Source organism: Sturnira hondurensis, unplaced genomic scaffold (assembly GCF_014824575.4).
Source record: "Sturnira hondurensis isolate 20B ecotype Veracruz unplaced genomic scaffold, ASM1482457v3 Scaffold0009776, whole genome shotgun sequence".
In the NCBI taxonomy this organism is placed as follows: domain Eukaryota; kingdom Metazoa; phylum Chordata; class Mammalia; order Chiroptera; family Phyllostomidae; genus Sturnira; species Sturnira hondurensis.
The window spans coordinates 1-27,468 of NW_028082407.1; the positions used below are offsets into that span (position 1 = coordinate 1).

The 27,468-nt window shown below is 47.1% G+C and overlaps 1 protein-coding gene and 1 non-coding gene across 2 annotated transcripts in view; both read left to right on the top strand.

Moving 5' to 3' along the window:
• Positions 1–18,350: 18,350 nt before the first annotated feature.
• The window catches only part of RUFY1 (RUN and FYVE domain containing 1), a 49,966-nt gene continuing 40,848 nt past the window's right edge, over positions 18,351–27,468 (top strand). The window contains exon 1 of the mRNA XM_037058002.1: positions 18,351–18,870. Coding sequence (XP_036913897.1) covers positions 18,597–18,870 — 274 coding nt within the window. The 5' untranslated portion in view covers positions 18,351–18,596. The remainder of the gene's footprint in view (positions 18,871–27,468) is intronic.
• Positions 25,008–25,114, top strand: LOC118995114 (U6 spliceosomal RNA). The gene has a single exon (XR_005068203.1). It is a non-coding gene; the product is annotated as a U6 spliceosomal RNA (small nuclear RNA).

Here is a 27,468-nt window from a genome sequence, read left to right on the forward strand (position 1 = left end):
CTTCCCTCCACCACCCACCCTTGTCCTGTGGCTGTGCGGGCTTTAGCTCTCACTCCTGTGCTGCAGCCTGCGTGGACCTGAGGACGCTGTGCTGGGCAGAACAACCTGGCCACCACAGGACACACCTGGTGGGAGTCTGCTCGCAGCAGGTCCCTGGAGGGGTCAGACCCCCAGAGACAGAAAGGAGGGTGCAGGGGCTGAGGGAGGGGGTGGGGGGTAGTGTTTGAGAGACAGAGTTTCCACCTGGGAAGGCGAGCACGAGCTGGAGACGCAGCAATGCACTTGGTGCCACAGAGGACAGTCAAGATGGTGGTTCTACCTTATACATATCTCACTATGGTGAAGACCAGGCTCTGTCTTCCTCCCTCTGACAGCGGGGACTTTGGCTCCTCCCCAGAGCCGGGCACACAGTAGGTGGTCAGTGACAGGTTGAGGGAGTGGAAGAGCAAAGAGGTGATCTGCCCCCAGCTGGTGGAGAGGCAGGAGGGCACAGAGAGGCGGTGACAGGTGCAGCCTGAAGCAGCACCTGCTCCTCGTCTTCAGAGCGAGCTTCCCAGCAGTGCTTCCCAACTGAGGCGCGTCTGCCCCTCAGGGGCATCTCCCCACATCTGCAGACATTTGTCTGTCACTACTGGGTGGAAGGAAGGGGGGTGCTGCTCGTCACTGGAGAGCAGAGGCCAGGGAAGCTGCAAGGGACCCACAAGGCACAGGAGGGCCCCCAGGAGGACTCAGTCAGCCCCAGTGTCAAGAGTGCAGAGAAAGAGAAACCCAGCTGCAGAGATACCTCCTCCTGGAAGGCCCCCCTGATTTGACGCACCTACTGCCTCACACATCCCCTTCTCTCCTGGTAACACCAGGGCAGATGAAGCAGGCTGGGTAAGCCCAGGGCAGCGGCAGGATGGGGTTGGAGTCAGGCAGCGAGGCTCCTTCCTCCAACTGCCACTGGTGGTGGCCCTGTCCCAGGTGCTGATGTTCTGAGTGAGCACAGGGCGGTGGGCACTTTGGGGCTGCATGGGGTCTGGGTCGGGGCTCTGCATGGGTCCTGTCTGAGGACCACGGGTGCTCAGGGCAGGACCTGGGAGTCACTGCTGCTGTGCTGGGCCGAGACTGGCGAGGAGAGAGGCACAGACCCGGGCACGAGGATCCTGGACTCAAAAGAAGAACTGACACCCTCAGGTCTGCCCCCCCCCGCCCCCCTCCCCGTTTCCTGTTTTTCCCCCTCGAAGTGGGTGAGGGATCCGGGCTGGTACCGCAGAGGGGAAGGGGGTGCGGTCTGCTGACAGGAACCCCAGTTGAGAGCTCGCCCCCAAAGCATCCTCTCGTCTGCAGGGAAAGCAGGCCAGCTCCCTGTGCGGCCAAGTGTGGAGCTGGAGGGGCCCACGCTGGAGCCCCGGGGCTGAGCAAAGGCGCGGAGATCCCGGACCCTGCCCCAGCCACAGAACTTGCTCCACACTTTCTCCCCCTCTCTTCTGTGACCTTGTCGCCAGGGCGGCCCCACTGTCCTCGCAGAAGCTGGAGGGAGGCCTGTCTCTTTTCGGAGCTGAGTGCTTGGAGGTCCTGCTCTGGGCTCAATCCTCTGGTCTCTGGATGTGGGGGGCGGGGTGCAGGGACGGGGGATCGGGGTTAGAGCGGTCTGGAGACCCACCGCTCTCCATCCCTGCCCCGCCCTCGTTTCCCAGGAAGGGACGGTATTAACCGGCACAGGCACCTGCACCGGGCTGCGCACTGACCGCAGTTCCGTGAGCGAGCAGCTCTCCTGTCCTGCTCCTCCCGCGGCCGCACAGACTTCCGTGGGCTCCACGCCCCCGACAGTTCCTCCCAGAGGGCGCCCTAAGAAAACCTATTTGAGATCTCGGGCCAAAATGAGACACAGATAGATATGCTTTGACTCCTCACACAACCGAAACAAGGACAACAACCAATTTAAAAACAAAACAAAACAAAAACCCAGTACTGCCAGAAGAAAGTCGAACTGCATGGGAGTCAGACACCCAAGCAGTTCCACAAGAAACACTCATCCAGGCTGGTCCCAGCGGCGGGGCCGGGAAGCTGGGTGGAGAGGAGGCGGAAAAGCGGCTGGAGGACCAGGAGATCCCACATTAGAGTGTGGATAAACCGGGAGAAACAACTAGAGAGTGAGACAGACTCACAACCCAGGGCTCCAGTGCAGGGAAGTAAAGTCTCAGAACCTCTGGCTTAAAATCCCATGGGGGTTGCAGTGGTGGGAGAGACTCCCAGTCCCACAGGAGAGTCCATTAGAGGGACCCACAGGATCCTTGAAGGTACACAAAGCCACCCACCCAGGAATTAGCACCAGAATGGCCCAATTTCCTTGTGGGTTTGTGAGGTGGCGAGAGTGACTGAAAACTGGCAGAAAATGGAGCAAGAACCATTGTTCCCTCTTGGACCCCTCCCCCATGTACAGCATCACAACACAGCAAGGTGGGTTGTCCCACCCTGGTGAATACCTCAGGCTCCACCCCTTACAACATAACAGGTGTGTGGAGACAAAGAAATGTGGCCCAAATGAAAGAACAGACCAAAGCTCCAGAATAAGAACTAAGTGATGAAGAAATAGCCAATCTATCCGATGCACAGTTCAAACCACTGGTAATCAGGATGCTCACAGAAATGGTCGAGTATGATCAGAAAAGAGAGGAAAAAATGAAGGCTATGTAAAGTGAAATAAAGGAAAATATACAGGAAACCAACAATGAAGGGAAGAAAACTGTGACTCAAATCAATGATTTGGAACAAAAGGAAGAAATAAACATTCAACCAGAACAGAATGAAAAAACTAGAATTTTAAAAAATGAGGAGAGGCTTAGGAACCTCGAGGACAACTTGGAACTTTCCAACATATGAATCATAGGGGTGCCAGAGAAGAGGAAGAGCAAGAAATTGAAAACTTATTTGAAAAAAAATAAAGAACTTCCCCAGTCTGGTGAAGGAAATAGATTACCAGGAAGTCCAGGAAGCTCAGAGTCCCAAAGAAGTTGGACCCAAGGAGGAACACACCAAGGCACATCATAATTACATTACCCAAGATTAAAATGAAGGAGAGAATTCTAGAAGCAGCAAGAGATAAGGGGACAGTCACCTACAAAGGAATTCCCATCAGACTGTCAGCCGATCTCTCAAAAGAGACCTTACAGGCAAGAGGAGGCTGGAAAGAAGTATTCCAAGTCATGAAAGGCAAGGACCTACATCCAAGATTGCTCTATCCAGCAAAGCTCTCACTTAGGATGGAAGAGCAGGTAAAGTGCTTCCCAGATAAGATGAAGTTAAAGGAGTTCATCATCACCAAGCCCTTATTATATGACATGTTATAGGGACTTATCTGAGAAGATCAAAACTATGAATAGTAAAATGAGAACAAACTCACAACTATCAACAACTAAATCTTAAAGAGCAAAAACAAAAATAAACTAAGAAAACAACTACAAAAGGAACAGAATCACAGAAATGGAGCTCACATGGAGGGTTATCAGCAAAGAGGGGTGAGAGAAGGACGGGGGAAGGTACAGGGAACAAGAAGCATAAATATTAGCTAAAAATAGAGAGGGGGATGTTAAGAATAATATAGTAAATGAAGAAGCCAAAGAACTTATATGTATGATTCATGGATATGAATCATAGGTGAGGAGGTGGGAATGGTGGAGGGAGGGGGTGCTTGATGGAGGGGGATTAAGGGCAGAAAAAATGGGAGAACTGTAATAGCATAATCAATAAGGTATACTTAATCTATTTTAATCTACAAGTGAGTGGACCCAGTGACAGTGGGTTCAACCTTCACCTTTGAGTGCTGGTGCAGTGAGTGCCTGAGAGTTTCCCTCAGACTATCTAAGAGGGAGGCAAAGGGAGAGAGACCAAGGTGGCCCTGGGTCAAGGTCATGAGGACGCTGCCTGCCAGCCCCCTCGTGACCTCTCCTGGCCAATGAGAAGAAAGTCAACTCGGTACCCTAGAAAGTGGGCATGTTTGCTGGTATAGGAGCTGCTGGCAGTGGCGGGGGCCGGGGGTCAGTGCAAGATAAAGGAGTGCTGTTCTTTTTTTAGTTCTTTTAGGCACAGGGTTAAATTGTTTGAAATTTTTCTTGCTTCTTGTGGTAGGCCTGTCATGCTATGAACTGCCCTCTCAGGACTGCTTTTGCTGTGTCCCATAGACATCAGGTTGTTATGAGTTCATTTTCATTTTCACTTATTCCAGGTACCTGTTGATTTCTTTCTTGATCTCATTGTTAGTGAATTCATTGTTTAATAACATGTCATTGCCTCCGTGTGTTTGAGTGATTTTTAGTGTATTCATTGCAGTTAATTTCCAGTGTCATTCCACTGTGGTCAGAGCAGGTACATGATAGGATTTGAATCTTCTTGAATTTGTTAAAACTGGTCATGTGTCCTAACCTGTGGCTTGTCTCTTTTTTTTGTATTAACAATTTTTTAAAACATATTTTATTGATTATGCCATTACAGTTGTCCCATTTCCTCCGCTTCATTCTCCTCCACCCTGCACTCCCCCTTCCCTCACATCCCCTCCTTTAGTTCCTGTCCATGTGTCACAAATTCTTTAGATTCTATATTTCCCATACTATTCTTGCCCTCCCCCAATCTATTTTCTCCCCTCCACCTATGCTATTTATTCTCTGTACATTATCCCCTCCTCTCCTCTTCCCACTCCCTTGTTGCTAAACTTCCATGTGATCTTCATTTCTATGGCTCTGCTCCTGATCTAGCTGTCTGATTGGTTTGCTTTTGTTTTAGGTGTGGTTGTTAGTAACTGTGAGTTTGCTGTCCTTTCACTGTTCATATTTTTTATCTTCTTTTTCTTAGGTAAGTCCCTTTAACATTTCATATAATAAGGGCTTGGTGATGACGAACTCTTTGAACTTGACCTTATCTGACAAGCACTTTGTCTGCCCTTCCATTCTTTTTTTTTTAAGATTTTTATTTATTTATCTTAGAGGGGAAGGGAAGGAGAGAGAGAGAGAGAGAGAGAGAGAGAAATATCAATGTATGGTTGCCTCTCATTTGTTCCCTGCCAGGAACCTTGAACTGGGAACTGGCCTGCAACCCAGGCATGTGCCCTGACTGGGAATTGAACTGAGATCATGTAGTTCACAGGCCCGCGCTCAATCCACTCAGCTACACCAGCCAGGGCTGCCCTTCCATTCTAAATGAAAGCTTTGCTGGATAGACCAATCTTGAATGTAGGTCCTTGCATTTCAGGACCTGGAATACTTTTTTCCAGCCCCTTCTTGCCTGTAACGTCTCTTTTGAGAAATCCACTGACAGTCTGACAGTCTGATACCTCCTTTGTAGGTGACTGTCCCCTTATCTCTTGCTGCTTCTGGGATTCTCTCCTTCATTTTAATTTTGGGTAATGTAATTATGATGTGCCTTGGTGGGTTCTTCCTCGGGTCCACCTTCTTTGGGACTCTCTGAGCTTCCTGGACTTCCTGGAAGTCTATTTTCTTCACCAGATTGGGGAAGTTCTCCTTCGTTATTTGTTCAAATAAGTTTTCCACTTGTTGCTGTTCCCCTTCCCCTTCTGGTACCCCTATAATTCGAATTTTGAAATGTTTAAAGATGTCCTGGAGGTTCCTAAGCCTCTCCTCATTTTTTGAATTCTTGTTTCTTCCTCCTTTTCCATTTGGTTGTTTCTTTCTTCCTTCAGGTCCACTCCATTGATTTGAGTCCCAGTTTTCTTTCCATCACTATTGGTTGCCTGTGCATTTTCATTCATTTCACTTAGTGTAGCCTTTATTTTTTCATCTAATTTGCAACCAACGTCAACCAGTTTTGTGCTCATCCTGATCACTAGTGCTTTGAACTGTGCATATGATAGGTTGGCTATTTCTTGGTCACTTAAAAGTATTGGCTCTGGGGCTTTGATTTCTTCTTCCATTTGAGCCATAATTTTTTGATCTGGTCTCGCCTGTCACATATGAGGGGCGGATCTCTAGGGTTTTCATCAGGGCGGGGAAACCCAGTCACTGGGTTATGATGTTATATGTGGGGTGAGGTCAGAGAGGGAACAATGGTGCTTGCTCCCCTCTTTCTCTTGGATTTCAGTCCCCTCTGCCGCTTCCCACAAGCAAATTGGGCCCTTCTGGTGCTGGTCCCTGGGTGGGTGGGCTTGTGTACATTCTAGGACCCTATGGGTCTCTCCAACAAACTCTCCTGTGAGGATTGGAGTCTCTCCCAGCACCTAAAGCCCTGTAAGTTTTTTCAGTCAATGCTTTTAGGCTTTATTTCCCTTTGCTGGGACCCTTGGTAGCGTGGTCTGTCCCACCGCCCATTTTTGACTGGTTTATCTCCCCTTGGATGTGTGACCACAGTCAGCCAGCAGCCTTGGGTGCCTCACTGGGTCTGTTCATTTCCCCCCCATGCCTGGGGTCTGCCAAGTGACACTTTTTCCTGCCCTGACCCCTCTCTGCTTGGCCGCCGACTCCGCCCCTCTTACAGGTCTGGATGAATGGTTTGTTGTTGTCGGACTTCTGTACAGTTCAATTTTATGTCTGTTCTGGTTGTGTTTTTGTTTCTAAATCTTTGTTGTCCTTAAATTTGGTTGTGCGAGGAGGCACAGTATTTCCACCTACGCCTCCATCTTGGCCGAAAGTCCTCTATTTTATGTTTTTGATGTCACTATTTATGTTTTATATTGTGTATCCATTAACAAATTATTTTTAAACATATTTGATTGATTATGCTATTACAGTTGTCCCATTTTTTTCTTCTTTTATTCTCTTCTGACCTGCATATCCCCCTCCCACCAGCATTCCCCCCTTTAGTTCATGTCCACGGGCCATACATGTAAGTTCTTTGACTTCTCCATTTTCTATACCATTCTTAACCTCCCCCTGCCTATTTTCTACCTGCCAATTATGCTTCTTATGCCCTGCACCTTTACCCCCATTCTCCACCCTCCTCCTCCCTGCTGATAATGCTCCATATGATCTCCATTTCTGTGATTCTGTTCCTGTTCTAGCTGTTTGCTTAGTTTTTTTTTTGTTTTATTTTAGGTTTGGCTGTTGATAGTTGTGAGTTTGCTGTCATTTTACTGTTCATATTTTTTATCATTTTCTTTTTCTTAGATAAGTCCATTTAACATTTCATTTTTTAATTTTTTAAAATATATTTTATTGATTATACCAATACAGTTGTTCTATTCCCCCCTTCATTCCCCTCCACCCTGCACATCCCCTCCCCCACCACCCCCCCTTTAGTTTATGACCACGTGTCTCAAGTTCTTTAGATTCTATATTTCCCCTACTATTCTTGTCCTTCCCCTATCTATTTTTTACCTACTGTCTATGCTACTTATTTTCTGTATCTTCTTCCCCCTTCTCCTCCTCCCACTCCCTTGTTGCTAACCCTCCATGTGTTGTTCATTTCTATGGTTCCGCTCCTGATCTAGCTATCCTCTTGGTTTTCTTTTGTTTTAGGTGTTGTTAGTAGCTGTGAGTTTGCTGTCCTTTCACTGTTCATATTTTTCATCTTCTTTTTCTTAGATAAGTCCCTTTAACATTTCATATAATAAGGGCTTGGTGATGATGAACTCCTTGAATTTGATCTTATCTGAGAAGCACTTAGTCTGTCCTTCCATTCTAAATGAAAGCTTTGCTGGATAGAGCAATCTTGGATGTTGGTTTTTGGATTTCATGACTTGGAATACTTCCTTCCGGCCCCTTATTGCCTCTAAGGTCCCTTTTGAGAAATCCGCTGACAGTCTGATGGGAACTCCTTTGTAGGTGACTGTCCCCTTCTCTCTTGCTGCTTCTAGGGTTCTCTCCTTCATTTTAATCTTGGCTAATGTAATTATGATGTGCCTTGGTGTGTTCCTTCTTGGGTCCAACTTCTTTGGGACTCTCTGAGCTTCCTGGATTTCCTGGAAGTCTATTTCCTTTGCCAGACTGGGGAAGTTCTCCTTTATTATTTGTTCAAATAAGTTTTCCACTAGTGGCTGTTTCTTTTCCCCTTCTGGTACCCCTGTAATTCAGATGTTGGAACGTTTAAAGATGTCCTGAAGGTTCCTAATCCTCTCCTCATTTTTTTGAATTCTTGTTTCTTCATTCTTTTCTGTTTGGTCATTTCTTTCTTCCTTCTGGTCCACCCCCTTGATTTGAGTTCCAGTTTCCTTTCCATCACTATTGGTTTCCTGCGCATTTCCCTTCATTTCAATTAGTTTAGCCTTCATATGTTCCTCTGATTTGTGGCTAAAATCAACCAGTTCTGTGAGCATCCTGATCACCAGTGTCTTGAATTGTGCATCTGAGAGGTTTGCTATTTCCTGGTCACTTAGGTGTATTGGCTCTGGGGCTTTGAGTTCTTCTTGAGCCATATTTTGGACTGTTCGTGCCTGTTACGTATGAGGAGCAGAGCCTTAGGTGTTCACCAGGGAAGGGCGACCCAGTCGCTGGGTTTTGACGCTGTATGTGGGGGCGGGGCCAAAGGAAAGCAATGGCGGGCACCCTTTGCTGCCTCCCGCCGCCACTGCGGGCCATGCGATTTGTCCCACTGCTCTCGTATGTACGACCCCGGTCAGCCGATGCTGGGTTCATTGCTGGGGGCTGCGTGGTCCGTCTCACTGCTCACTCCCGCCATCCCGAGCCCTCACTAGGTCCGCCTGACGCTATACCCCGGATGCCTGGGCGCCTGGGGTCGTGGGATCTTTCCTGCTCGACCCTGTTCTGCTGCTGGCTCCGCCCCCCTTACCGGTTGGATAGAACGGTTAGTTGTTGTTGGACTTCCGTGTAGTTCAATTTTCTGTTCTTTGGCTGCGTCTTTGTTCTCTAAACCTTTGTTGTATTCAAACTTAGTTGTGGGAGAAGGCACAGTGTTTCCACCTATGCCTCCATCTTGGCGGAAGTCCAACATTTCATATTATAAGGGCTTGGTGATGATGAACTCCTTTAACTTGACCTTATCTGGGAAGCACTTTATCTTCCCTTCCATCCTAAATGAGAGCTTTGCTGGATAGAGTAATCTCAGATGTAGGTCCTTGCCTTTCCTGAGGTTGAATGCTTCTTTCCAGGCCCTTCTTCTTATCTGCAAATTTTCTTTTGAGAAATCAGCTGACAATCTAATGGGAACTCCATTGTAGGTAATTATTATCTCCTTTACTTTTGCTTCTTTTTGTTTTGTTCTGTTCTCTTGCTGCTTTTAAGATTCTCTCCTCATTTTTAATCTTGGCTAATGTAATTATGATGTGCCTTGGTGTGTTCCTTCTTGGGTCCAACTTCTTTGGGACTCTGAGCTTCCTGGATTTCCTGGAAGTCTATTTCCTTTGCCAGACTGGGGAAGTTCTCCTTTATTATTTGTTCAAATAAGTTTTCAGTTTCTTGCTCTTCCCCTTCTCCTTCTGGCACCCCTATAATTCAGATGTTGGAAAATTTAGGTTGTCCCACAGGTTCCTAATCCTCTCCTCATTTTTTTGTATTCTTGTTTTAATCCTGTTCCAGTTAAATGCTTATTTGTATTCTCTGGTTTATCTGCACTCGAATGTGGGACTACCCAGCCCACCAGCCTTGGCCTTGCCACGTGTCATTGTTGCCCTGGTAGCCTGTCTGCACCCCTCCTACAAATCTGGATGAATGTCTCTTCTTTAACTTCTTGGTTGTCAGACTTCCATACAATTCAGTTTTCTGGAAGTTCTTGTTGTTTTTTCTTTTTAAATTTGTTGTTATCCTTCTTTTGGTTGTGCAAGGAAGTGAAACATATCTACCTACATGACCATGTTGGCCAGAACTCTTGTTAGAGAAACATTTTTGATGCAGGAGATAGCATAGGAAGAGCTCTGAGACTGCGCTTCAGTTGCTGGCCAGTGGCTAGCATCCTGGTTGCCAGGCAACACCTTTTAGCACTTAGGTAGCAGCAAGAGATGAACAGCCAGGGGGGAACTAAAAGCAGGGCGTTCACCATTGCAAACTAACAAAGAACTTAATACAGGAGGATACAGTCACAGGAAAACACGCCTCACCCTTCGACGCAGTTGTCCTGAGACTGGTCCAATAAGGCTGCCAGGCATTCCAAACAACACAGCTAAACTGTGACAGTGCTGGGGGGACTTGAAAGTCTGTGTGCATCATCTCTACTAGCTGGGAAAAGGAAAACCTTGAAACTGTGTATTCATCCCAAGGCCTGGAAGAGAGAAGGGGAGGTGCCCAATGAAAAGACCATAAAACAACTTTGATTAATTGCCCACCTCCTGTCACATATGCAAAATGAACAAATAGAGTCTAGAGCAAGATAAGGATCTGGGGTAATAGACCCCCACATATACCTATGTTTGGATCCTTATGTCTCCCTGGGAAAGTTGGCACCACCTTGACCTGTCAATCAATATGTAACTCCCTCACCACCATCCCACTAACTACCTAAGTTCTCAGAAAACAGGATTCACTCTCTTGTCTCTCTCGTCCCTTTGATGGGGGACTAAAGAGTGGGAAAATTTTAGTATAAGGTCATAGTTAACAAACCTAGTAGTTAATGCATGTAAAAAGCTATTGTTTCAGGAACTGCAGGTATGGCCCCTCTGATTCCAATGCTCCAGAAGAGAGCAGAAGGAATCAAGGTGATATCCAAGCCATTGTGTTCCAGGGAAAGACAGGCTGCCACCCAGGACACAGATGGAGAAAATCCCCACTCAGGTCGAAGATGAAAGAATGTTAGGAGATTGCTGGACTATAGCTTTTATCTTATTAATCTCTTTCCTGCGTCCCAAACCCCTTACCTACACTTTTGCCCCCTTATAAGACAGCCTGGCTTCACAGGAAGAGAGGACTGTCCGTGAGGGTACAAACCCACCGTGTTCTCAGGTCACTGGCCATCTGAATAAAGCACCCATAAAGACCCGACCCCTGTCTCTACTTATTGGGCCTGGTAGGTGACAGGCAGCCCAAACACTGGCTTTTCCAGTTTCACCCTTTGCCACACAGGGGGCCCTGGCCAGTTGGCCTCTGGACACTCCCTCTTTTGCCCACCTGTCCTCTGGCCACCCTTGCTTTTGCTCTCCCATTAGAACTTAGCACTAATAAACTTTACCTGCACGTTAATGGGCTTGCTGATCTGTAATTCCTTACTGTGTTGGCAAGAAAAACCAGGTTTCTCCTGTTAACATTTTCATCTAAACTTTATACTTTCCTTTGCTTTATTTGGCTTCCTAAATACTTTTTGGGTCCTCAAGGAGTTGATGCTTTCCCAGCACTTCTTCCCTTTCTCTCCCTAAGTTACGTCTATTTTAAATAAAACCCCCTTTTTAAATGACTAATATGATTTCTCCAAATGAAGTGCCCAGAGGACCCTCCAACCACAGCCAGCACGGTTGCCTTATGTCAGGGCAGCATCCCTCCAGCGAGCTGGATCTCCAGTGCCTGTTTTCAACTCCATAAATTTTCATGGACCCTCTGCTCCTTCTGTACTGGCTGAATTTCCTGTGCTTTTCTACACTATCCCTTCTCCAGCAACATCACTCCTTTCTTAATGTAGGACTCCTTCTAGAGAGTGGCTTATTATCAAAGGCATAGAAAGCACCCCCAAATCTTCTTGTATGCTTTCACCCTCGTTGCCGGTTGTGCCTTCTTAGTCATTAGATTTCCAAAGCATGTTCCAGGCCTTTGGTCCAGATACAGAATATCTTTCTAGTAAAATTTGCTGACACTGCTCTAACAGATGCAAATTCTGTTAGCTCCATAACCAGATAAAAAACAGTAACCCAATATGTGTGGTGTGACCTGTTAATAAAGAAATGAAGTACAGAATAGGAAGAAAAAGGAACAGGAGAAGAAATAGTGTTTGGTTTTTGCTCTCGGTTCTCCTAAAACCCAGGTACTTTCTCGAGCAACTGGAAAGAAAGGTTGGTTCTCTCTGGAAGTAGCCTTTGCACCACACCTGAGTTTATGCTAACAAAGTGCCTCTGAGAGGACGAGGGCTGGTTGCTACAGGATCCAAGAGCAAGTGATCAGAGGTTTGGAACTTTCATCCCCAGCACCGGACCTCCAGGGAGGAGCAGGGGCTGGAGACAAGTTCAACTGCCCGTGACCAATTATTTCATCAATCACGCTCAGGTTACAGAAGCTCCATAAAAATCCTCAATGACGGGGTTCAGAGATCTTCCAGGTTGCTCAACACATCAAGGTGCTGGGAGAGTGGCTCGCCCAGAGAGGGTGTGGAAGCTCTGCATCCCTACCCACAATACGTGCCCCACACATCTTTTCCATTTGGTTGTTCCTGAGGTGTATTCTTTGTCATAAACAGTGATAGTAGGTAAGATGCTTTCCAGACTCATGTAGTCATTCTAGCAAATTACTGAGCCAGAGGAGGGGGTCATGGGAATCCCTGATAGCCTGTTGGTTGGAAGTACCAGTGGCCCAGACTAGTGATGAGCCTCTGAAGTCGGGGTTGGAGTGCGGGCAGCCTGTGGGAGTAGGGGCCGAGTGCATCCACTCTGGACAATCAGCCAGGAGCATGGCAAGCAGGGAAGGTTTTCCCTATAGCTGACCACCCTGCAAACTGCTGAGCTTTGATGTCATCTCAGCACCAGCACCTGCATCTGGTTCAGTTACAGCCACCACGAGCTCTCAGCTCTAAACTGCAAACAGGGCGTCCTCATCTGCAGCTGTTTTACCCAAGTCCCTGCCATTACAAGGCCATGCAGAGAAGCAAGTCTTCACAATGTTAAAATATTCACCAGTGAATATATTAGTATGACTCCCCCTATAAGATCTATTGCCACCCATAAAATCAGTCCCTACTCAAAGCTAATGTTTGCTGACCCAAAGCACCATTCCTTGCATACTGCACCAAAGGCCAGCCGGTCACTCCAACTGTCAGATGTCTACTTTGCAAATTAATTGTACAGTGAAACTGTCAACCTCACACAGGACGCAAAGTTTCCCGAGTAAACGAGAATGCTGCTCAGGTCCCACTTAATTCCCATGCAAAGCCACGGATACGTGAGGTCAGCAGGAAAGAATGTCAGCACCGATGATCCCATAGGAGCTTCAGAAACAATGGCTGAGAAAGTAATGAAGTTACAGCGTGTCAGAGGTGAGCAGTGAGCTTGGACAGGGACAAAGCACAGACAGTAACAGCACAGTGAAGTGGCTGTGTCTCCCTGTCAGACACCCCATAAAAGCACCCTGAAGGGTGAGCAGCGTGAAGCATGGGGTGATTACTTCACTACTTGGGGCCAATTAGCTTGAGAACTAACTACATACAAAGTGATACAGTTGAAATGGCCACCAAAAAAAAATGGGTATCGTTTGTCTATCAAAGGACTGAAGTGGTCTTGAGAAATAAGAGGAAGCCTAAATAGTCTGGACCTTCTTTCTGATCCTACCATCCATCAGGTGGCACACGAATGATGATGCCATTATCTTACTATGTAATTTTTCAGAAAGAAATGTGCAAAAAATCAGCATGTGTTCATTCTTCATTCTGAAAGTCTGCACGTTTGTGAACACATTCTAAATTTTGTTAAATATACCTACAATCAATGCATTTTAATTTTTGTTTTCATTTTTCAAAAAATCTCAAACCTTTTGTGGGGATTTTTTTACTCTTTGTGAAACATTGGCTCCTGTTGCATATGGATTCACTTTTCAATGTATTTTCACTTTTCAATGTATTCTCTTATGAAAATACATTCAGAAAAGTAGAAGTAATCTGTAATAACATTTGTTACTAGACTTCAGAACTGTCAAACTCTTGGCACATTTTCATCATCCATTTTCTTTTGCTGAAGTTTTTTTCCTCTCCTTTTTTTTAAAGAGAGGAAGAAAAACAGCAATGTATGATTGCCTTTCACACACACACCCACTGGGGCTCAGCCCTGCAGTCCAGGCATGTGCCCTGACTGCGAATCAAACCAGTGACCCCTTGGTTGGCAGGCCAGCGCTGAATTCATCGAGCCACACTGGCCAGGGCTGAAGCTTATTTTAAAATAAGGTACAGATATCACAACAGGTTACCACTTGATACTCTAATGCAGCTCTAAAAAATAAAGGCCTCTCCTACACGTCCACAATCCATGATCATACTTAACATGGTAATTCCATAATACCTAGTATCTGGTCCACATTCAGAGCTCACCAACTGGCAAACACCCACCTTTCCCAGCAGGTGAGTCTGGTATCCTGGGGTTGCGTCTTCAGCCAGGCCCCAGGGACACTGCCCCTTCTGGCAGAGTCTTGTAGTTTCCCCCCTTCCTTTCTTCACTATGTTCCCTCTAACCTTGCAGTTGGATCCACACCTGTGTTGTGCAGTACAATAGTCACCGGCCACATAGAGCTCTTTTAATTTAAATTAATTAAAGTAAATGTTCTTTTTCTCAGTGTCATGAGTCACACTGCAAGTGCTCAGTGGCCACCTCTGGCCGGTGGCCCCCATACAGTCCACGAACCTAGGACCTTCCATCACCTCTGAGGGTCTATCAGGCAGCACTTGTGGCCGGGTTTAGGCTTTATATTGCACTGTTCAGAAAAAGGATTTGACTTTAAATGACCATTCCTGGCACCAGAGTAGCAACTATGTCCAGACTGTAAGGATCTCCTAGATTACAAATGCCAACCAAAATGTACACTTCGTACATGTGAGAAGAAATTAGGAAGGCCCCAGGGACTCTCAGCCAATGGGCCAACGCACAGAACCAACAAGGCCAGGAGGATCTCTTTGGGAATTGCTTTGTGCTCAGGCAAATCAGTAAACCAGCCCAAGGTGCTGTGTAACTCCATTGCTAGTCCACACGGAGCAGCCGGTGAGCAGTCTGCAGCTGCAGCAGGCAGACAAGAAGCCTCCTGCAAAGGGACAGCAAAGGGAGATTTGTAAGCAGAAGGGTTCAAGGATCAGCCCTGAGCCTTAGGAAGTCCAAGGGCTATGGTGTCCAAAGCAGAGGAGATAAAGCCCCAAGACACAAGAAGACATCCTGGAGGGGGACTGCAAAACGCAGGTGAGAATCCACGTGGGCAGCTGGGACTAGAAGGACAGAGCCAGATTTGAGAGACAGGGTCCAAATGTGGTGAGAGCCCACCACAAGACTGGAAAGAAAAGTGAGAGTGACGATGGGCTGAGGGTGGGCTCACACTCAGGAGAAGGCGGCAGGCAGATGAAAAAGGCACAAAACACAGGGCCCGAGCAGAGAGGAGAGCAGAGCTAGGGGACAAACCACACAGAGGGCAATGGTATTAAAGAAAAGGTGGGGGGCCTGGCTGGTGTAGCTCAGTGGATTGAGCGCGGGCCTATGAACAACACGATCGAGGTTCGATTCCCAGTCAGGGCACATGCCTGGGTTGCAGGCCAGTTCCCAGCAGGGGACACATGAGAGGCAACCTACACTGATATTTCTCTCCCTCTCTCCTTCCCTTCCTCTCTAAAGATAAATAAATAAAATAAAAAAAAAAAGAAAAGGTGGGGGTTGGGGTGGGGTCAGGGAGGGAGAATTGGGTCACATGTTTGCAGAGAGGAACTTTACATTATAACAAATATGTTAGGATGTGTTCTAAATGTTACTATTTTGACTTAATCGCACACATCCTCTTCCCTCAAAACCCCTCTTACCAAGTTTGCTCCAGAGTTGACCTCATGTAAAGTAAAAATTGAAAGCACTTAAAACTGCTGTGTTTGTTGCTAGGAAAATTATGATCATGACCAGCACACTCAATTGCCTACCCTATCAGGAATACATATTTCATAATGCCCCATTTACAATTTGAAATTAAATTCATAGACACTCAGCCTACCGACACTTAAAATTTCAAACAACTAGTGTCCTAACTGTAGTATGAGAGAAAGGAGTCTATTGTATAAATTTCAGTGTATCAGTGAGGTGCAACAACCAACACAGATACTGTAACTAAACATTGGCACCTTTGTGTAAAACACCTGTGACTGTGACAGCACAGGCATTGTCTTAATCTCTCAGATACCAAAAGCAACACTGTTGTGGGTGATGCGATGTTCTGAAATGGTGAATAACTCTTAGTTTCTGAACAAATCAATTTAGTTGCATTCTGGTAAAATTCAAGGTACGTTTATGGTAGTCAATATCCTGCTCACCAATATTCCCACTTCTTTTCCCAGATCCTAGTAAGACTGAACTTTCTAACTCCCTTGACCTTAGAGGTGGCAGGTGACTTGCTTTGGCCAATGAAATGTATGTGAGTGGCGTCTGTCACTTCAGGGCTGGGTCATTTAGTGTTGATGTAAAACTCTGCTCCCAGAGATGGGACCTGCACAAGCCCAGGTACGCAAGTCAAGTACGGAGAGAAACAAACTCCTGTTATGTTAAGCTGCTGAGATTTGTGGTTGTTCCTGAAGCATAGCCTGGTACCACATTAAAACTGTTACCCCCACTGCCCTGGCTGGCGTAGCTCAGTGGATTGAGTGCGGGCCTGCGAACCAGACGATCGCGGTTCGATTCCCAGTCAGAGCACATGCTTGGGTTGCAAGCCGGTTCCTTGCAGGCTAACTACCAGCAGGGGATGCACAAAAGGCAACCATACATTGATGTTTCTCTCCCTCTCTCCTTCCCCTCTAAAAATAAATAAATAAATAAAGTCTTTAAAAACTGTTACCCCCAAAAGAGTTTGTTTTTATGCAGAATGGAATTAGGCTCCAGGCTCTGATCATTACAAACAAGCTTTCCTTTATGTGACTGTCGTGGAGAGTCCTGAAGGAGCCTGTCTCTTACAGACAACCTCACACCCCAGTCCCCGCCCCCCACTCCTCATTCTCTATTCACTCACTCCCCACCCCACCCAAAACAACTGGCCTTCTGGGACCAGACAGATCATGAAAACCAGAGAAGGGGGCTAGACCAAGGTGCCTGGACTTCCAAAGGGGAAGCCATTGTCCACTCCACCAGTTTGTTGCCCTCAGGAACACTGAGTTGCCAAATCTGATGTTTCAAGAGAAGGCCAAAGTCCAGAGTTTTATGCAAAATATTTTTGATTTCTCAGTATCTCCCAACAACTAAAAAATCTGAATTTAAAATTTAAACATTCTGGGAGTCAAACCAAACAGTTCTGGTTTGATGAGGCCCACATGCAGTACTTTGCGAACGAAGTGTCAAGTGCCGCGATGTTTGGGTTTCTACCTTGTCAAATCCCCTTCTTTCCCAAGTGTCAGAAGGAGGCAGTAACTCCTCACAAGTGCAGAGTGCCTTGGCACGGCTGGGTAGCAGTCATCAGTTGCTAACGTCTGCCCTGTGCTCCTCACTGCGAAACCTTGTTGAATGAGGAGGTAAGTTCTATGACTGTCACATTTAACTAATTAATAATGATGGGAGATCGAAGAGTGGGAAAGTTTTAGCTTTAGTCGTAGTTAATAAGCCTAGTAGTTAATGCATGTGAAAAGCTATTGTTTCAGGAACTGCAGGTATGGCACCCACCCCTGACTCCAGGAGACCACAAGCAATTGACCTTTGTGCTCCAGAAGAGACCAGAAGCCATCAAGGTGGGATCCCAACCACTGTGTTCAGGGAGAGACTGTCCACCACCCAGGACACAGGACACAGATGAAGAAAACGACCAGTGACTGAGTGAAAGCATATTAGGGAAGGTGCCGGACTGCAGCTTTCATCTGACTAACCTCCTTCCTGGATTCCAAATCCCTCACCTACACCTTTGCCCTCTTATAAAAAGGCTGGCTTGAGCCGTGGCTGCTGTGGCTTAGTGGCTTGAGTGCTGGCCTGCAAACCAAGGTTATGGGCCAGGTCCCCAGTAGGGGGCGCTTGAGAGGCAACCACTCATTAATGTTTCTCTCCCTCTCTCCCTCCCTTCCCTTCTAAGAATAAATAAAATCTTTAAAAAAAATTCAATCCTCCTGGCGGGTGTAGCTCAGTGGATAGAGCACAGGCCTGCGAACCAGAGGATCGCGGTTTGATTCCCAGTCAGGGCACGTGCCTGGGTTGCAGGCCAGTACCCTGCAGGCCAGTTCCCAGCAGGGGATGCACAAAAGGCAACCATACATTGATGTTTCTCTCCCTCTCTCCTTCCCCTCTAAAGATAAATAAATAAATAAAATATTTTTAAAAAATTCAATCCTGTCTCTGCGTATTCAGTCTGGTAGGTGACAGGCAGCCCAGCGCCCCAGCGCCCCTTTCCCGGTTTCAAGAGCAAGAATCCAGGCCTTCTGGTTTCCAGTCCTCTGCTGCGTGCTCTTTCCTGCTAAACTGCTGTTATTCAGTTAATTTTTAAAAACTATTCTTTCCTGCCTCTCCTGTCTCAGAATTTCCTTTCCTGCCCTTTTTTGGGCTTGTCCTGAAAACTGCCGCAGAGAAATGACGAAAAAGAAAAAGTAAAATAGGAAATGGAAATTAAAAAAAGGAACTAGTGACACAGAAAGAGCCGCGGGGCTCCGTTCCAGGCTGGGCTGGGCGCGCCTGAAAGGGGGGCGCAGGCAAGCCCAGGGTGACGCCCTGAAACCCGCCGCTTGGGTTCTGACTGTGCCTTCCCAAACCCCACTAGGTGCAAGGAAAGAGGGAAAGGAGAGTGGAGAACAGAGAAGGACCCAGCAGCAGGAAAGTGTGACCGCGAGCGCGCAGCGCGACGGCCGCCGGCGCGAGCTCGCTGTCGCCAGGGCCACGTGACGTGGCCAAAATGGCCGCCGACGGGGGCGACGGCTGCCCGGCCGGGCGCGGGCCCGGGCAGGAGCCGGGAGAAGAGTTTGAGATCGTGGACCGGAGCCAGCTGCCTGGCCCGGCGGACCTGCAGAATGCGGCCAGGCGGCGGGCAGCGGCGGAGGGCTGGTCCGCGCCCATCCTCACCCTGGCGCGCAGGGCCACGGGGAACCTGTCGGCCAGCTGCGGGAGCGCGCTGCGCGCAGCCGCGGCGCTCGGCGGCGCGGACGGGACGGAGGGCGCGACGCGCACAGGTAGGTCCGGCGTGCGCGCTCGGGATGCTCCCAGCGGAACTCGTGGCCCTTGACTGTGGAAGCCGGGCGGTGGGACCCTGTTAGGCGAGCTGTAAAAAACCAACGTGTTCCGACGCCTGGTTTGCCCTCTCTTTTCTGTACCCCCTGTGGCCACGCCCCGATGAGCACGTGGGCTTGGGGGGGTTGACTCCCACTTTCGTACCCCGGACAGCGTTCTTATTTTCATTGGTGAACTTTAGGAAAATGTACGCATTTGAGCTTAGGTTATCTGTATAAGTTTTAAAAATACTTAAGTGAATTCAGGAGTGTCCTCTGTTGTAAATCCCAAAATGCCAGCCCTCCTGACACCTGCGGGTGTGATAGTGCCTCTACAGTCCCGGAGGATTCGCCGCACCAAAGTGGAAGGCAGGAGGTGCGGGTGCAGGTGTGAGGCCTGAGCTCCGGAGCGGCGCCACCACCCATCTCGCTGTGTGCTGAACCCAGCACCACACTTCGCCCTGCCTGCAAAGTGGCGGTATTGTTTGATTGACCCGATGATGTCTTCCAGTCCTTTACAGCCCTTTGCCATCTAGCAAGAGTTTCAGCACATTTGTGAGAAGAATGGAATCGTAAAATGTGTGACTTTCTATCTTAGATGTAAGCTACCTATTGCATAGTGCAGTGAGAGCATTTTCTTCTTCATAGAAAGTGCTGCAGAGCAGAGCTGACCGAAGATGGCAGTGCCCCCCTAAGAAGCTTTAGTGTGCCTCGAAGGTTTCTTGCTTCTATCTTGTCCACTGGTAAATTTGTTGTAGAAGTCAGCATGGACACCAGAATAATGAACTGAAAATTTCAGTGGTTAAAAAAAATGGAGTAAATTTTGAAATCTAACTTCTTTTGAGGTTCTGGCAATAAAAAGTCGGTCCAGAAGGTAATGAGAGCTCCTGTTCAATCCAGATACCTGGTTCCCACAAGCTTGCCACATGTGTATGTGTCACCCAGTGTCTGTGCACCAACCCGCTGGCAGTCAGTCCTGAGAGCCAGGACCCAGGGTCTTCAGGAGGTCTCTCAGATAGTTCATGGCACATAGTAAGCAAATAATAAATGTGCTTATTCACTGATAAATAAAATGTGCCAGTGCCTAGAACAGTGCCTAGCACACAAATGCATACAGGAGTGGGGGAAACGTAGGTTTACAGTTGTTCATATGGAAAGTAACACAATAATTAATAAGTAATGCATGAATAAACTTTCACATACAGCTGTAAACCTACTTGTACCCCACCCTGTATTTGAAAAATACTTGTTTTTCATTTATGGTAGTGCTGTGAATAATAGCCAACACTTACATTGTGCCAGATGTTAGTCTTAGGTCTCCAACATTAATTCGTTGGACCTTCAAAATACTATGGAATAGCAGGATGGGCTTCTTTGTGTGTAGTCACTGTGTAATCAATGTGGTCACCCATGGCCAGGCACTGAGAAGTGCCCTACAACTAGGAATTGTTTAGTAATTATATCCCCGAGTCTTTGTTTTGTACGTGAAGTCCAGTGGAACAAAGGAGCATTTAGGGAAGGAGGGCTCTTGGAGCGTGGCCTGTGGTCCCACCTTCCACTGCCTCCTCGGAACAAATTCTGGGCTTCCCTGGCCCACTAGGCTTGCCCTGGGGCTTCTCCATACCCCTTCCTGACCCGACTGTATGACTACTGCTGGCTCAGGGAGGGTTGGGGGTCACACCTGGTGAGCCCCAGGGCAGAACAGTCACCACAGCACACTAGCAGGCAGCTGGGCAGGGACCTGTCCCCAACCTGGACCAGATAACCTCTGCATCTCTGCAGGAAGGAGTGATGTCTTAGGGCCTGTGAAGGGGAGATTGACTTCCTTGCTTCCTCCCAAGTAGCCAGCCCCCTGTAATAGGTACATTCATTCCCCCCCCCCCCCCCCCGCTTTATACAGAAGGAAACTGAATTCAAGAGAAGTAACTTGACCCAGTTATTTAGAAATGGCAGAGGCAGCAGTGGAACAGAAACATTTGCCTCTCGAGGCCTTGCTCAGTCACGACGCCTTGATGCCTTGATGCCTCTGATTTTATAAGCAAAATGCCATAAGATGTACACATGGATTTTTAATTGGACAATTTATAGAAAATATCCAGTGAATAACTGCCACTCAGACCTGTCAAAAACTGAATATGTCTCACCAAGGGCTGAAACTCGGGGGCATCTAGGATGAGCTGGGAGGCTGGTTCCCACATGTGGCCTGGATTTGAAGCCAGCCAGTAGGACAGGAAAAGCAGGTTAGGCCCTGGCTGGTGTGGCTCTGTGGATTGAGCACCAGACTGTGAACCAAAGAGTCACCAGTTCGATTCCCAGTCAGGGCATATGTGTGGGTTGCGGGTCAGGTCCCCTGTGTGGGAAGTGCGAGAGGCAACCACACATTGATAGAAAAAGAAAAAGAAAAAGAAAAGCAGGTTAGGAAAAGACAGCCACCAACCCCCACCCTTCAGCCAAGGCCTGTTCATTCCTCTTTCCCCTTGATCTGCTTCTACAGCTGTGGACAGAGCTTTCTCAGAGGAAGTGGTGAAGGAGCAGAGAGCCAGTGTGAGCTGCACTCTTGCCAGATAAAACGTTTTGGGTAATAGAGGCTAAAAGGAAGTGCCGCAGAATGTTGTGGAATGCTCTGAGCGTGTGTTTTGCAGTGCTGTCACCTCGATTGCATTCAGGGCTGCCTTGTTTTAGGTGTTTTCTTTTTTAGGGTAATTAAGTGCATGGTGAAACCAAACCAAACACCACCTGCAAAAGAAGACTCAGTGTAGAAGTCCTCCATCCCAGAAACTGTCCCACCCGTCCTGAGAGGTCTGTGCCTGTAGCACGTCCTTTCATCTCGGCAGTCTCTGCGCACAGGACGCGTGCACACATGCTTCCACACCCACACTGTCACGTGCTGCCTCCGAGTAAAGGAGCAGTAGCAGAACACAGGTGTTCCCCGTGCCCAGCACGATTTCTCATGCCTGGGCACTCACTGAAGAAGGCACTCTGATTCCGCACGTGCCGTTAGGCAGGTGGTGGGTATGCCTTCCTCTGTCCTCTTCCACAGCAAAGTTTATCGTGTGGCGGGACTCCTTCCAAAAGGAAGCCCGGTAACTTCTCTCACCTCCCAGTGCGGTTTTCCTCCTTGTCAGTATAGGATGACACCATACTGTATGATAAAATCTTCCAAGAAATCAAAGAGCTACTCAAATCTAAAACTTAAATCTACTAAGAATCCAGTCACTTCTGTGTAATTCAGAACCCAACAAAAACCCCTGTGCATTCCATGCCCCCTCCTGAATACTTACTCTCTCTACTAGATGTTACAACAAACTAGCAGCCCTTTGAGCTGATTGTGGCTGGTAGTTGCATTTTTCTATCTTGCAAGTATAAAAGCATTTTTAAAAAATTTAGGCAATTAGCAGGTGTTACATAAACACTCAAATCATCAATAGCTTCTGAAAACTATTGACAACATTATTCCAGCAAGAAGGTGGTGGCTGCATGTTATCTGCAACTCTGCCTGTCTGTGCCATGCTCCTGGGAGTTAAGCCCCTGCCCCCTAACAGGGTCAAGGTCGAGATCACTGACAGACCATTTATTTACCACTTTCATAAGTGTAGAATTTTGTGACACTGTGTGTTTTGTTGAACTATGACTAGTGAACCTTAGGGATCCAAGTTCACATAACCAGTAATCTTGGTGGAGGTGAGAACAGCACCAGGTGTTAGACCAGTTGAGTCAGACTGGACCTGAGTCCACCAACCTCAGTACCTGAGTTCTGGCTGGGAAAGAATTCAGAGCCACGCCTCAAACTGTAAGAGAAAGTTTCTGTAGAAAGTCACAGAGGTAGAAGGAGTGAGCGGTGGGAGGAATGGACCCAGGAAACAAAAGGCCTTTAGCGCGTAGGAGAGAGGAAGGTAATGGTGACATGCCTGGGGTTGGGGAGGTACAGACGGACGTGCTCCTGAAACGGAACCACTCTAGGTTCTACTGCGGGCTGCTGGAAAAAAACCCATGACTCCCAAAGCCAGAGTCTCATGAAAAGGAAAGGAACTATTTATTTAAAACTTATACAGATTTAAAAAATAATGGTGGAACTTTTCCATTAAGCCCCATTCCCGTAAAATGCCCAGAGACACACACACAGCCCTGCCTTCCCGGTGCCAGTCAGGGGTGATGACTCTCAGGAAAAGAAATTGAAGTCTGTAGCTCAGCTGGACAGGTTCCTGTTCAGCTTCTCCCAGTCATCTGTGCTTGGCTGGGCTCCCCTCTTATTCCCAAACCTCACGGCCCCTCCCCATGGTGAGTCAGGGGATCCTCTGCAAACCACGTGTCCAAGACCCCTGCATGGCTGCTACATCATGCTTTTCTGCTCCTTTGTAAGCTGTGGGGCTGAGACCACTGTATCTCTAAGAGAGCAGGGTTGCCCTGCACTTGGGTTTAAATCCCAGCACTATCTTCCTCCGGAACTCCATTTCTGACTCCTCCCATGAAGGGTTACACCTGCCAGCACTCTGGTTTCTTCTGCCTTTCTTGGCTGCCATTGTTAATCTGGGCAGGCTTTTCCCGTGAGGTAGGAACCGACTCCCAGCCGCTCCCAGGGGCAGCCACCGAGGAACCACTCCCCACCACCACACTGATCTCCCTAGCTTCCAGGGAGGCAGGCACACCTATCAACGTTACTGAAACACTGGCCACGTTCTTTAGACATGCAAAGTAACTCTGCCCTGTTCTGCTTCCCCTCCCCCCAGCCATGTTACTGGAGGTTTTGGGGACCTCCAGCTCAGCACCCTGTTACTCTCCTGGGAGCACTGGGTGCCCCATCCTCAGGGCTTTTAAGGGTGGAGATTTTAGGGGAGGTCCCGGGGAGGATGACAGTACAACAGTCATCAGTGTCCAGGTGTGTCCTTTCAGCATCCTCATGTCCACTGACTGGCGGGTGCCAGGGCAGGGGGTCCTGAGGTGGCCATGGTGTCACTTGTCTGGTTTCCTGCTTTTCTGGGCCTGGAGCTGAAACACAACCCAGACCTGGATGCGTTTGATGCAGTTCAGGACCTCACTGTCCTGGGGCCTCACTGCTGTAGGGCTGTTCTCCAGCCTCCTTGCGTGTGCCCATCTAAGGGGTCTGACCGGCATGTCCGGGGACATGCCAGGGGAGGAGAGCTCAGGGGAGGGTCTGAACCATGTGATCAGCAATATGAAAGGTTAGGAGATGTAAACGGCAGGACCAGGGATGTCACAGGTGGGCACAGGAAACCAGGTTCTTGGTGACTGCGGACAAAGAGTTGAACCAAACCCGCACAGAGCAGACTTACTAAGCGACAGTGCATCCACAGAACATGGGAGCAGGCCAACTCCGAGTAGGGACTGACCTCAGGGGCTGGAGGGATTCTATTCTTGCAGGGTGCATCCTTCCTGGGTAGTTTCAGTGGGCTTTTGTTGTGCGTGTACAAGTAGTTATATTATTTTAAAGCTGCTGCCCATGTGGTCTCCCATGATTTTCCTTGATTGGCCACCAGGGAAGGGGGTCGAACAATGTTAATTTATTATGATGCTATTATAATGAAGCAGGGGTCATGTAGCATCTTCTGCACAGGTGGATTCACGAGTCACCAGGATTCAGCGCTTTTCCAGAAAGCAGGAACAACCGGTCTTAGAACAGGATCTGTGTCCTCTGGGGTTTCCGCCTTCCAAACTGTCTCCTGCCTCAGCAATATGCTAGGGGGGAAAGGCCACCCTGGGGGCCAGGTATGTGCTTTCCCAGTTTTGCCCATTGCTAGGCACCCCGGGCTTTCCATCCTGGTGACCTTCTGTATCTGGCCTACCGTCCTTGCTCTGCTCTTGTCTCTCTAACTGCTGACCACAGTAAAATAGAGAGATGAACTGGCTTAAAGATCCTCCCAGCCCAAACTTTCCGTACATCTCCATTGAGCACGAATGGGAATAGGTGACTGGCGGGGCAGGGGGTGGTGGATGAGATGGCTGCAGGGCACGGCCCCTTAGGAGGGAGGGTCAGTGGTGAGAGCCCCTGCCACCCCCAGCGCTGACCACCTGAAACACCAGTCTTCACATTTTTGGCTCACATAACCCCCTAAGAAAATTTAAGCTTTTAAAGTTGACATGTAGTGCTCGCTTTGGCAGCACATGTACCAAAATTGGAACGATACAGAGAAGATTAGCATGGCCCCTGTGCAAGGATGGCCCGCTGTGCAAGGATGACACGCAAATTCGTGAAGCGTTCCATATTTTTGGATGGAACTGGAAAGCATTACACTGAGCGAAATAAGACAGGTGTTGAAGGACAAATACCATAGGATCTCACCTTTACCAGGAAGCTAAACAACAAAACAAACAAGCAAGCAAAATATAACCAAAGACACTGAAATAGAGAACAGGCTGACAGTAACCAGAGGGAAGAGGGGAGGGAATTTCAGGGGAAATAGGGGAGGGATTTAGAAGAACATATATAAAGGATACATGGACAACAACTGAGAAGGGTGGAAATGGGAGGGAGGGGGGAGCACGGGGGCTGGATGGGATGGGAGTAATAGACAGAAAACTGTACTTGAAAAATAATTAAATAAATTAAAAAAAATAAAGTTGACATGTAAAATTTTTTGTCATAATTTTAAAGTTTAGATTACATTTTCTGGCTCACTGAAATATTGACTTTATTCTTTTTTTTGTTGATTTGTTGAGAAAGAGAAACATCAATTTGTTGTTCCACTTATTTATGCATTCATTGGTTGCTTTTTTAAAAGATTTCATTTATTTATTTATTTTTAGAGGGGTGGGAAGGGAGGCAGAAACAGAGGGAGAGAAACATCAATGTGTGGTTGCCTCTCATGTGCCCCCAACTGGGAACCTGGCCGGTAACCCAGGCATGTGCCCTGACTGGGAACTGGTTTGCAGGCCAGGACTCAATTCACTGAGCCACACCAGCCAGGGCCTTTGGTTGCTTCTTGGATGGGCCCTGACGGGAGATCAAACCTGGAACTTTGGCATATTGGAACAACACTCTAACCAGCTGAGCTACCTGGTCAGGGCTTAAATATTGAGTTTTTGAAATAAAACTGTTATATCACTAGTAAGTGTATGAAGTAGTATGTAAATGCCTTCAGGATTTGAAATAAATAAATTATTTTATATTTAAAAAATTTACATTTTTCCTTTCTTTAATTCCTTGAATTTGAATTTCCATTCCATTTGTCCTATAATTTTTATTGGTCATCCTATCATATGTCTGAGACAAAACTATGTAAATAAAAATTTAATAAACTTTTATTGTGGCTAACACTCTAAGTGTATAAAATTTTTTTCTGGAATGAATTACTGTTAAAATTATTAGTGATGCTAAGTCGATAAAAGGAATTTAAATATAATTTCATACATAATTATACATAAATATTTCATGGAATTGCTCTGAGAGGAGCTAAATGGTCTTGGTTTTTTTGTTGAGCACATGTCTATAGATGTGTGAATATGATTTGCTGATAAAATGTGATAGGTCTCAGCATCAATTTTATTCCACTTGTTTTGGTTGTTTATAGATGTCATCCCTGAGGAAAACCTGGCTCATATAAATAAGAAATACAAGGACAGTTTCGTGAGAGCAGTTGTTGCTCAAGTCTTTGAATACCTAAGTTATGTGTCCAAAATCACATAGATCTATTGTCAGTAATTTTTAAAAAATTTTTGTTCATGCCTTGGCTGGTGTAGCTCAGTGGATTGAGCGTGGGCTGGGAACCAAATGGTTGCCAGTTCGATTCCCAGTCAGGGCACTTGCCGGGGTTGCAGGCCAGGTCCCCAGTAGGGGCACGTGAGAGGCAACCACACATTGATGTTTCTCTCCTTCCCCTTCTCCTTCCCTTCCCTTCTCTCTAAAAATAAATAAACAAAATCTTAGAAAAAAATTTTTTGTTCAAAGTGAATGAAAATTACCTGACTTGCAAGAAAGGATGTAGCCTAGTCATATTAAAGAAATTTCACTTCTGACCAGCATGGGTTAGTTGATTGGGCATTACCCCTCAAAAGTTTGCCAGTTCATCTCCCAGTCAGGGCACGTGCCTGGGTTTCGGATTCAGTCCCCTGTGAGTAGCAGAGGCAACTGATGGGTGTTTCTCTCCCACTCTTTCTCCCTCCCTTCCCTTCTCTCTAAAAAAATAAATAAAATCTTTAAGAGAAATTTCCCTGGGAAATTTCCCAAAAAAAGGCCCTACTAAGACTTATCGAGTGGTAATTATGCTTGTAATTCTTTTACTTAATTACCTTGTTTAACCCAGGACACTCAGAATGGCTGAGGACATCTAAATATTGCTTATTTCATTACACCTTTGCTGATACAGTATCTTTTTGACAAAAAGACTTAGATTATGTGTATTTCAAATCCATTTTCATCAAAAACTTGGAGCTACAATTTGGCTCATTTAATTTATGGAATATGTCCATCAAGTTAATACGCATTCTAGAGTACTGAGTATTGAGACTGGCTGAAAATGATTATGTCTTAATTTGGTAGCAGTGGGGGTGATTTTTTTTTTTACGTTCTAAATTTAGGATACCCAGCAGAGAGCTAAAAGCCATTCC